We start from the raw sequence: 12,647 nt of genomic DNA on the forward strand, positions 1-12,647 counted from the left end.
ACCAAGAAAATGGAGCTGATAAGAACCATCCTTTAATTTGTCTATTAACAATAAACTAATTCTAGTACTCATAAGAAAATAACAACAGCTTCAAAATCATAACTTTCTAGATTTAAGACTACATGGACGAAACGAACAAAACAAAATGAAAAATGACAAGGCTAAAGAATCATCCCCACAAATCACAATCTTTAAAATAATTTCAGATGAAGAAATCATCGTCGTTGTCATCATGGACGTCAGTCGTCACTGCTGCTGTGTAGGTCATCGTCGAATTACTCGCCGTCATGAGTGGGTTTGAAGAGAAAACAGAATAAAATTTTACTCAATTCGGGTTGCAAAGTCATTAGCTCAAATTCAAGATATTAATCTTAATTAACAAAAATATGATTAAGACATTTGATTAGGACGGGGAAGACCGAAGAAGAAGATTTGGTGAACGTTGTTAGCGTCCTTATGGAGAACGTAATGTGTGTGTATTTTGTTGCGTGGATTGTTGAATTTTAAGGTGTGAATGAGAAATAAGAAAATGTACGGTTTGAAAGTACACTAAAATTAAAAGACATCTTTTAGATTGCACCTCTCCATTACATCCTTTCATTGCCTATAAATTCAGAGGCCTAGCCTCACATTTATATATAGAAATCTGAATTCTTTCTCCTTCTAAATTTTCCTCTACATTAGTTTTCAAGACAAAAAGTATAATAGAGTCGTGTGATTTGTTGTCGAATTTGCGTTCGATGAAGTTGGTGTTGTTTGAGGTACCGTTACGCCATTAACATGTATATCCAATTTATCCTGCAAGTAAGTAATCCATAACCTCGTACAGTAAAAGGATTAAATTCCTTCAACTTAATATGTGTGACATTTTTTAATTGTAATGATTAGTATAAATTTTATCTTATTTTCAAATGAGCTCAAATATTATGAAAATCTAGACGTAGCACTAAATAACATATTTTTTTATATATAAATTTGCACTCCAGCTTTAGTTTGCACCCCAGTCTTATTTTTGTTTGTCTCACCTTAGCATTTTGATCGTGCCTATCCTGCCCCTGCCCAATTCAAAACCATTTTCTTATTATTATTATTTTTGTTACCTTTTTAATAATTTTGTTAATTATCAAATAAAAAATTTAGATAAAAAAATATTTACTATGTCGAGAGAGAGTTGATGAAACAAACAAATCAAGGAAAAGAAGTTCCTATTTTCCTGTTTCCATTATAAGCTAACTAGGAAAACAAATTAACCGAAACTTATACGGTCAAACCTCTCTATAAATGGCGGCTGTCATTCTGTCAAAATTTCATGATCAAGTAGTGAGGTGTTGTTATGTATGTATATAGACATTCGATATTTAGATCTCATTTTGTTATAAACAAAAGTACGCAAACAATTAACTTTTGTACTTTTTATGTTATAAACGAAAACAATATACTTGTAAATTTTAGAAACTCAATTGATTTTCATATCTCATAAATTAAAAATTGAAAAGACTAATAAATTACTACAAAATCGATAACTAGTTGTATCACATAGATAAAGAATTAAAATCCATGGAACATATGCATTTTAAATTAATTGAGAATTTAAATATTTCAAGTTTGACGAAAGAACTCTGCAATTTAGGCTGTTTCGTAAATTCTAGTCTCTTAGTGATAATGTAATGCTTGAACTGATGAAGGATTTTGTCCAAACTTTCAGCAACAGGTGATTCAATAGCTTTTCCTTGAAGGCTGTCTTAGTGCTTAACAACTGACTCTTCTATCTCCAAGTAGCAGTAGGTTGAGGCTCTTCATCAACACTTTTGTTGTCACATAATATATTTAACAAAAATATTATTACTGTATTTGTTTAGAAAGATGATATTTATAGAGAGGTAATTTTACAAAGAAAATTATGTACCGCTATAATGGATGTCATTCTTTGCTATATAGGCGTAATCTTTATTATAAAGTAAAATATATAACATGAAAAATCGGTTCTGGAGAAAATTAGGTCGTTATAGTGAAATGCTATTATAACAAATGGCAATTATAAAGATGTTTGACTGTACATGAATTTGGTTGAATTATGCGAAATTGACCCATTAATGGAATGGAATTATTCCGAACCCAACCCCCCCAAATTCGAACACATTACACTTATAGTATATAGACAAAACTTGATACTCCTACACCATAGGTGTGGTAGGAGGGAAAATATTATTCACAAAAAAATAATAATATTTCTTACTATTTTCTAGTATTGTAAAAATGAAATATTATCCTAAAAATATTTATATATAATCTATATAAATACTATGTGGCTGGGGGTAAAGGTAGGGGTGTGGGAGGCTATGGGAAATGGAGGTTGAATGGAGTAAAATGCCACTGACGGAACTTTTTTTCCCTACTCCTACCAAAGAAGTCATTTTCCTTATTTTTAAAGAACTGACTTTTTAAAATTGGAAAACGATTTCCTCCCTACCAAACACACCCTATGTGTACTAATAACACGAAACAGACTCGGGTTGAAATCCTTTGTAGCAGGAAACTCAAAACCTCACACTTTGATGTAAACAACTTTTGCCAAACGCACATCCACAAATTGAGGATAACATAAGCCAGTAACGTTTTGTGCAGCTCTCCTGGTTTCCAATCCAGCTACAATAGATTAACACCAGCATTTCCAAAAATAAATACAAAAACAAGCACTAGCACCAATTTCAAGTGCGACAGAGCAGCAGCTCAAAATGCCAATCGGAGACATCGCAAAAGAAATACAAACAGTGCGAGGTATCATCTGACTCAAGTACCAACAGTTTTTATTTCATTTCTCCCTTGCAGCATGAACAATATGTCTACTAGCAATACAATGTGTCATCTAAACTTGCTTGCTAAGTTCAGTTGACAACAATCAACAATCACAAACAAATGCAACAATTAAATATTTCCTAATTAGTAGACTTCAACATGCCATTGCTTGTTCTTTTTGAGTTGTGAAAGCTTCTGCTCCCAGCTCTCACCTCTCTCCTCAGCAACCCTCTTAAGGGTATCCTGGATTCCAGGCATCATACCCTTCAACCCACAGAAATAGATGTGGGCCCCTTCATCCAGCAGCTTGAAGATCTCATCACTGTATTCCTCAATTTTATCCTGAACATACATCTTCCCCCCTTTATTGTTCATTTGTTCTCGGCTAAGAGCACGGTCATATCTGAAATTGCCTGGGTAGTCATTGAGATACTTGGTGAACTCATCGTCGTATAGAAGGCTGTCAGTGTTTGCAACCCCAAGGAAAAGCCAAGCAAGCCCATTAAACTTGACAGTTGGAACTGACTCCATAAACATACGACGAAGGTAGCCTCTGAAGGGAGCCACACCAGTTCCAGTTCCAATCATGATGTGTGTGGCAATTGGATTATCTTCAGGTAGAAGCATTATCTTACCAGAAGGACCTGCGGAAACATCCAAAGAAGGAGAAAACTGAACCTCAGTGTTTCAAACATAACTATGCAACCGACAAAGTATAAGAATCTAAGAGCCACATGAAAAAGATTATTTAGGTGCAAAGCATCACTAGGACTCTTAATTCTCAGCAGGGTATCTTATTTAGAAATTGGAAGCGCGCGGTTAGAGCAAAAGATGACCGTGTAGGAAGATCATTGAGCAAAGTTCTTTATGGGGAAGTTTGTAACTAAAAGGGGTAGTTACGCCAAATCCAAATCTAGAAGGGCCATCCAACAGACTAATGGAAGGCAAATTCACTTCCTTGTTAATAATAGCAAGGAAATCACTAGTTGTACAAAATAGGCATTTAAGGATATCTCGAATGATCAGATAGTCAAGGTAAAAGGTTCAAGTGATAGTGCCTGACAAAGCACTGATGCATACTCTTAGGAGAAAAAGTATGCTTATCAGCCGGCAATTTGAATTACACAAGGAAAAGGCAAATATCTTCAATCTGATATGTGTCCAACCTAAACGGTCAACTGAACAATATAATTTCTTGTTGACAAGATCATTTTTCAACAGTATGATGCCTCAAAGATCATTTCTTTGTCCCTCTTTTGAAATGTTGGAAAACCCTACTCATTGGGCCAAAACGCAAATGATGTGATCAGATGTGACAAATTGAGAATGCAATGCATGGAAGACAAGTAGTGTTGGCTTGTAAAGTCTTCTTTGAATAACATCTGTAAAAGGACTACTTGGATTTCACCTGTGATCTTCACTTTGTCACCAGGCTTCGCGTTGCACAGGAAGTTGCTGCAAACACCATTTTTGGATGGGTCTTCTTTTCCTGTCTCAGGATCGTAGTAAACAGCTCGTCTGACACACAAGCTAGCCGTCTTCCCATCAAAAGAGTCCCCATATCTGGTGGATGCAATTGAATATAGACGAACATTGTGGGGACTCCCTGGTTTCTTAGGGTTTTCACCCTGAAATGAGTTAAGATGTGAGGCTCTGAAAGACTGATGGATGTAGAAATTATACTAAGCATGTAGCAAGGCTTGTTATCAGAACAAGAAAGCTTTTCAATGCAATAAAAATAATAGGAAAAATGGAGCCAGAACTTACAGGAGGAACGACACCATAACTTTGTCCTTCCCAGTAAGGAAGTTTGCCATCATGATCAATGACAATATGACAAGTCTCCCCAGGAGCTTTTGGGCCTACAATCCTTTCAACAGAGACAATTGTCGCTGTGTATGGTTCCTTGGGCTTGTAGATATTCAAGGGTGGTTCTTTTGCATCTTCAAGTGATAAAGGTGAAACTGAAACCTTGGCTTTGCTAGCTTGTTGGACTGACATGCAAACAATATATTGGCTTCTGGATCGTGTCGCTTTTAGATCGATAGATGGCATAGAGATGCATGATTTATCACTGAATGTTAAGCTTGTAGCCTGTAACAATTAAATGCATATCGATTGGGGAGCAGAACACATTAACTACCAAATAGTACTCTTTAGTCTTGTCAAATCACTATCAAACAGTCAATGAAACAGACAAAACATGTTGCATAGATCTGGAAACACATATTCAACTAAGTGTGTGGAAATCAACCGATGCACGTAGCTATCAGCCTATCACATATTCCTACTTTATTTTTCTTTCCTCATTTAGTAAGTTATCAGAGTTCCTGACGTCCTCCAACTTGCATGATTTTTGTTCTTTATTCACTTTATGATTTACTTCATCTCTCTATGTTTGTTCCTTTTCTTGTAGTACTTGCTGCCCATGTACTTCTATGGCTCACCTTGGCGCATGTTGCATTCTTCGTCAAATAGTTGTTTTACCGATGAAAAAGGAAAATGTGTTCTTGGCACAAAGAGATATGCATTTTAATTAAGCAAGGAAAATCTAAAAAATGTATGGCAGCCAATATAGGATACAATCATGTTGATACATATACAATACACATATTGGCAACAAAAAGACCCATACTTGAAAAACAAATGTGCTTAATTGGAGACATCTAAATGACTCAAGACCACAAAGCAGACGAAAATGTATGAGCTACTTGCAAAGAAAGAAAATTATGAGCTACTTATAAAGAAAGAAAATTTAGGATATTTGCCTATTTCTTGGACTGGATCATGGTACAAATTAGAATATGAAAACAAGTAGGCTTTAACACAGAGATCAAAGGAAAAGCATCCTGGATATAGAGAGAAAACAAACTCCTCTCTCCACTTTTTCTCAAATTTTCTTGATTTAACAGCTTAGATACAAGCTAGCCAAAAGTTATGGAATACATGATCTGCCTTTTTTAAGGAATAAGGATAGACAGAAGCTGATATCCACAAAAGAAACAACAACAACATACCCAGTGAATCCCACAACGTGGGGTCTCAGTGGGAGGTACAGACAAGAGACCTTACCCTACCTTAGGTAGGAGGCTGCTTCCCAAGACCTCGACTAAGAAAAAGCATAGGAAAGGTCGATACGGCAAACAAATCAAAGCAATTATGAAAATGAAAACAATGAAAGTAAATAAGCCATTATAAACCAACAGATACTCGCAGAAATCAAAAGACAAGAAACTATAGAGCAATATAACTACTCGTGAGAAAGGATAAACGCGACTACCTACTAGCCTTCTACCTTAATATGAGTCCTCCATACCCTCCTATCTAAGGTCATGTCCTCGGTAAGCAGGAAATGCGCCATGCCCTGTCTAATCACCTCTCTCTAATACTTCTTCAGCCTACCTCTACCTCTTCTAAAACCGTCGCTAGCCAGCTTCTCGCACCTCCACACCGGGGCATTTGCATCTCTCCGCATCACATGCCCAAACCACCTCAGCCTCACTTCCTGCATCTTGTCTTCCACTAAGGCTACTCCAACCTTGCCTCGGATAACTTCATTCCTAATCCTATCGCTCCTAGTGTGCCCACACATCCATCGCGACATTCTCATTTCCGCCACTTTCATCTTCTAAACATGAGATTTCTTGAATGGCCAACACTCCGCCCCATACAACATAGTTGGTCTAACCACCATTTTGTAGAACTTGCCTTTAAGTTTTGGTGGCACCTTCTTGTCACACAACACCTGCAGGCAAGCCTCCATTTCATCCACCCCCGCACCAATCCGGTGACGTCATCACCGCCTCCCCATTTCCTTGTATAATAGACCCAAGATACTTCGAAACTATCTTTCTTCTCGTATTTAATTGTGGTGCCAAGCTTCACTTCCACGCGCCCTTACGCACTATATCACCGAACTTGCACCCAGTACTCGTCCTCGGTCCTACTCAACTCAACCCTTTAGACTTACGCTTGTCTCCAAACCTCCAATTTTCGTTAACTCCGTCATGGCACTCGTCAATCGCACTATGTCATCCGCAACAACATACACCATGGCACCTCACCATGAATTTGCCGCGTCAATCCATCCATCACCAAGGAAAATAAAAACGGGCAAGAGCCGATCCTCGCGCAACCCCATCACCACCGGAAAGTGCTTCCGAGTCTCCTCCTATAGTCCTTACCCTAGTCTTAGCCCCATCATACATGTCCTCGATCGCCCTAACGTACGCCATTGTACACCTCTACCTCCAAGCATCTCCATGTAACCTCTCGCGCACTTTGTCGTATGCCTTTTCTACGTCGATGAATACCACGCGCAAGTCCCTCTTCCTCTCCCTATACCGGCCCACCCGCCTCCTCGTACAAGATGAATAGCTTCTGTAGTTGAGCGCTCCGACATGAATCCGAACTGGTTCTCTGAGATAGACACGCCTCTCCTCACCCTCATCTCCACCACCCTTTCCCACACTTTCATAGTGTGGCTTAGCAACTTGATCCCTCTCCGTAATTGTTGCAACTTTGAATGTCGCCTTGTTCTTATACAATGGAATCATTGTATCGCATCGCCATTTTTCGGCATCTTAGCCGTCTTAAAGATGACATTAAATAACCGAGTCAACCACTCAAACCCGCTCCTCGCTTAGCCTTTCCAAGATTCCCCATGAATCTCATCAGCCTGGCCGTTCTTCCCCTACTCATCCTACGAACAAGACCCTTAACTTCCTCAACCTTTATACTCCTACAATATCCAAAATCACGACACCTCTCGGAGTACTCCAAATCTCCCAACACAATATCTTTGTCCCCTTCGTCGTTCAAGAGTTTGTGGAAGCATGACTGCCATCTCCGTCTAATGAAAGTGTCCTCCACCAGTACCCTGCCATTCTCGTCCTTGATGCGCTTCACCTGATCCAAGTCACGCGCCCTCCTTTCCTTCGCCTTGGCTAGTCGGTACAACTTCTTATCCCCGCCTTTGTCCTCTAGTTCTGCATACAGGCGTTCAAAAGCGGATGTCTTTGCTGCCGTAACCGCTAACTTTGCCTCCTTCCTTGCCATATTATACAATTCCCTATTTGTTCGCTTCTCCTCATCATCCTTGCTGTCTACCACAAAAGAATAGAGTGAATATGTAGGAATCAAGCTACTCCCTTGGAAATCACCAACGGATATCGAAACTTGGATCATTATTGAAGTGTGTGACCATCTCATCTAAAAGCTTAAGATTTTAAAGAGAGCACACTTTTACAACACAACAACAACAACCTGAAGAAATCCCACAACACGGTCTTTAGAGTAGAACGTTTACCTTACTCCTACCAAGGTAGGACAAAGAGAGCACACTTTAATTTACTTAATTATATTCTCAACCCCCCTCCCCCCCCCCCCCCTCTCCCCCTTATGTGCAACCCCGATTTTTTTCACGACCAAGCACGTGGAAATTCTTTTGATAATGGGTGGTGGTGAGATTTGATCCTGGGACCTCTACCTGTTTTGGTACCATGTTATGTTTAAATGTGTGACCATCTCATCTAAAAGCTTAAGAGAGCACACTTTTATTTACTTAATTATATTCTCAACAATCATAATATTCTTCATAGACTTAAATACACATCTCCCTCCCCCACCCCAATTTGTACAAAATTCCTTTGACACACCCCTACTTCACAGGAAAAGCTTTACACACCAATCATTTTCCAACCATAGCTTTTACACACCTCTTCAGTGTTTGCTCTTTTTTTCCCCACAAGTGTATGTCAAGCACCAATGTTGTCGTGACACATGTCATTAACTTAAAAATTACAGTCCTTCACTACAAAAATCCAAAAAGCAAAGAACCCAAGGGAAAAATATTCCTGCGACTGTCACTCTCTCTTCGACGACCTTTTCATCTCGTTTCATCTCCTCTTCTATCCACCTCTCAACTCCCAAGAAGCAAAACCCAAAATACCACAACCCTACTAAATCTACAAACCCATTCCCAGTTCTTGTTAACACCATTAGCAACACGAACGGAGTTTTAACACCAATTTCACCCCTCAATAGATACAAGGAGCAGATTTTTCACACACCATGTGTTGCTCGTCAGATCATATTACTTCACTGCTGCAGCCCTTGCATAACCACAGGCGAACTTAGATTTTCCCACCACAACCGTTATGGCATACTTCTTCCTCGAAAAAAGAAGCCCTTGTCTTGGACACCTTTTCCAGCTCCATTTCTCTTCCAAGCTTCACAGAATTTAAACAAGGTATACTCTGTCTTTTCTGGTGAAGTATTTGGATTAGTCCTTCACTCCCCTATCTAATAGGTCTAGTTTCTCACTAGATAGTTCAAGCATTTACATTGGCAAAAGCACTCTGATTTTTGACACCATTGAGATAAATTTTGGGATCAAGAGCTGTCTTTTTTTTTCATAAAAAATAAAAAACAGTTTTGAATCATCTATTCACACCCTTGAGAGACATTCAAGAACGTCATGTGGAAAAGTAGACATGGTTGTTAAGATTGTAAACATTATCCGAAAATTGGGAAACACAACCACCTTCTGAATTTCCCACTGACATCATCTCAAAGTGGTAGGAAATAGTATGTGGAAGAGAGAAAAAAACCAATGATATCACATGGAACTGGATGTATTGGAAGGACAATGGAAAATTGGAGAAACTCGATAATCACCAACTCCTCTTTTACTCCAGGCAGAAACATAACACGACAAAATTTGATGGAAACAGATTTAACGGGAAAAGGAAAAGGAATCCAATATTTAATCGTGCTATTAGTACTAAACCCAGATAAAAGACAAGGATTGTGGTAAATTGACCACCAGTATTGAAATATTCTAACATGATGAATTATCTAAATATTGAAATTGTTGTACATGTCTACCTGAGCACATGCTAAATCACCAACAAGCTATAGTCTTAAATGAGCAAGGAAGTTCATCATATCACTACATGAACGAGAGTGAGTTAAGTGAGGCGTTCTCACACAATATACGGGTGTATAATACTTCTCGGATGTAGTGCTAGGAAGGAAAGGGTTCTCACAATCATTTGGCATGCAGGAGTAGGAAGTTTGCCTTGACGTATCAAATTCAAGTAGATATTTTGAACATCAGATCATTGAATAATAGATCAATAGAATTAATAGATAACTTAAAGAGAGAAGTGATTGATATTGCAAGTCTACAAGAGACTAAGCGGACAAGACTCAAAAGAAAAAAGAACTAGAGATCCTGGCAACATGAGTTATATATTGTGGTAATGCAGAATAGATGAAAACAAGAACGGTCAAGACATAGTAGAATTAGGACTGAAGGTTAAAATTGGTGGAGTAGAGAGGATTGATGACAAAATTATCTCGTTAAGACCAGTGCAGGAAAGGAGACAATCAACACCATTAGTGCCTAACTGCCTATACTTCACAAATAGGATCAAATAAGCAAATTTGAAACCAATATTTTGAAAGATATTGTTACTTTGATCAACAAGGTCCCAAATGATCAACCGGTCCCAAAATGACCAATAGATCTGTATCGGAAAATATGAATAGATATTTGGGTAGATGTAGTGAAGATTTCGACCAGTCACATTGGATATGGTTATGGTATCAGAAATGAAAGGGGAAAGACTATTTTAGAGTTCTCCATAACATACAATTTCATTTTAGCTAAGCACCTACTTCTGAAAAAGGGAATCACGCGATACTATTTAGGAAGGGATATAACCAAAGCTAGGCAGATTCCATTCTTAGCAGAAAAAGTGATTGGGCAACAGATAAGGATGGGAAGGTCATACCATGAGAAGACTTAACCTTCCAACATAGACTACTAGTCCTCAATAAATGAAAGAGTTGAAAAGAGAATAGTTACATGCAACCAAGAATTCAGCGGTTTAAACAAAAAGGCATAAAACCAAAAAGAATATACAGTTATGAGAGAATAGGACTTAGAAGCTATCAAGCTAATGCAGGAAAATCTTGTTCCGCCGATGAATAAAGTGGGAGAAATTTAACTTTTATTTATTACATGTGTAAAACAATTTTAGAAAATTGAAATGACTCAAAATAAATGAAAAAATTAAGAAGTTGGACACGTGGCATCCTTGTAAAGCTTCAAACAAAAAGAATTTGCATTTACTCGCTTCTTTTGTGTGTAGAACATGCGAGTGCCATGTAGCTAAAATGGTGTGTATTAGACATAATTTAGGAAAGGTTTAGCGTGTATAGCTTTTTCCATGAATTTAGGGTGTGTCAAAGGGATTTCATTACAAGTTGTAGGAGGGAAAACTATGCATTAAGCCGCCTTCATAATAATGACTTAGATTCAAGAGGAAAAAGCAAAAGCAAGGCTTAGATACAGAAGGAATTAGTCATGAAATTCTCGATTACCCGTTACAAGATAGAAAAAGGTTAGGGTTCTAGGAGCATGGGAATCAAAAGGAAGCATATCAGTTGTGATTACTTTAGATCTTTAGGAAGATAGAACCATCAATATCTTGTCTTGTGATGTAGACGAGCAGGAAGACACAACAACATTAGTTAAGAGATGACTGAGCAAGCCTGAATATACAAGACACACAAGTTGATGCAAAATATCATTTCATTAAATCTTTCAAAATTTAGCACATTGTTGGAAAGCTAATATTAATCAAGACCGATTTGCATTTTGCATTGCAAGAATGGAGGGGAGAGGAATAAAATAGAAAACAGAAAAGGAAAAAGCACATTGACTGTCACAGCCACCAATTGGACCACTCAACATGTAATTGTCCATCAAATTTCTGATGTAAACAGTTTTTAGACATTGTCAAACTCAAATAACTCAAGCTATGACAACGACTGGATTTGCAGGTAAAAAATACTGAACAATTTTTTCTTTTCTTTTCTTTTTTAGGCGAAAAACAAATCAACTCCCTTTTTATTTTACTGAGGAGGACATAGATAGACAAACACTTGAGTGCTATTTAGAACTAGTGCAATTTGTCAAATTACAGTTCCATTAAGTCGATGTGATAGGAAATGGAAATTAATAGCAATCAGTACAGAATTAGAAGAACCTTAAACGTAGATCTTCGGTAAGAGGAATCCGTTTGGAGAGGAACCGCAACTGACACCTGCACCCATATATACATACAAATAACAACCTTGTTAAAATCCCTCTAAAACCCATGATTAAAAAATCTGACAGGAGGGATCCAGTATTTGAAGTCAAGAAATGGAATTCCAACTTAATAAAAATGGAATATTTTTAAAGAAAATAGACCTGGGAGATAGCTGAATGAGCCATGATGGAATCAAATGAAGCTTGGAAAATGATTTATCTCCTTGTATTTGTGGGTATGGAGAAAAAACACTGAAGGAGAAAGATGCAGGTGGGGGGTTTATATATATATATATATATATATATATATTGTGGTGTTGGTTTCTAGGGAGAAGAAATGGCAGGGCAATAGGGGAGGATTATAGCGACCCTTTGGAGGTGGGCAAAGGACAGATTGATGCCTCTTCAGTCTTCACTCTTTGATTTCAATTTTGAGGGCTTCTGTTTTAACACTTTTTTGGATTTTTTTTTTTTTCAATCTAATTAAATCACTCTGTATTAAGTTTTCTTATAATCATTCGCAGTCATTTGATTAACCATGCTAGTTATTCCAAAATTAATGTAGGGATGCTTAGGCAATAATAGAAGATTTATAGTGAGAATTACTTTACTACTATGTATAAGAGGCTACAAGCATGGGGAAAATGAGCTAAAAAAGACTCTTTGAGAGTGGAATGCACAATAAGGGATTTTTATTTCTTTTGTTATAATCATATAATTATGAAGAGATTGGGGTTGAATTAAAATA

The 12,647-nt window shown here is 37.7% G+C and overlaps 1 protein-coding gene across 1 annotated transcript; it reads right to left on the minus strand.

Annotated features, from left to right (window-relative positions):
- Positions 1 to 2,786: 2,786 nt before the first annotated feature.
- LOC132056797 (ferredoxin--NADP reductase, root-type isozyme, chloroplastic) lies at positions 2,787 to 12,215 on the minus strand. The gene is made up of 5 exons (XM_059449148.1): positions 12,062 to 12,215; positions 11,856 to 11,912; positions 4,564 to 4,890; positions 4,205 to 4,424; positions 2,787 to 3,440 (listed from the first exon to the last, which is right to left on the minus strand). Exons 1-5 carry the CDS (start codon positions 12,083 to 12,085, stop codon positions 2,941 to 2,943), a joined length of 1,128 nt encoding a protein of 375 aa, XP_059305131.1. The 5' UTR covers positions 12,086 to 12,215; the 3' UTR covers positions 2,787 to 2,940.
- Between the last annotated feature and the right edge of the window lie 432 nt (positions 12,216 to 12,647).

Source organism: Lycium ferocissimum, chromosome 5 (genome assembly GCF_029784015.1).
Source record: "Lycium ferocissimum isolate CSIRO_LF1 chromosome 5, AGI_CSIRO_Lferr_CH_V1, whole genome shotgun sequence".
In the NCBI taxonomy this organism is placed as follows: domain Eukaryota; kingdom Viridiplantae; phylum Streptophyta; class Magnoliopsida; order Solanales; family Solanaceae; genus Lycium; species Lycium ferocissimum.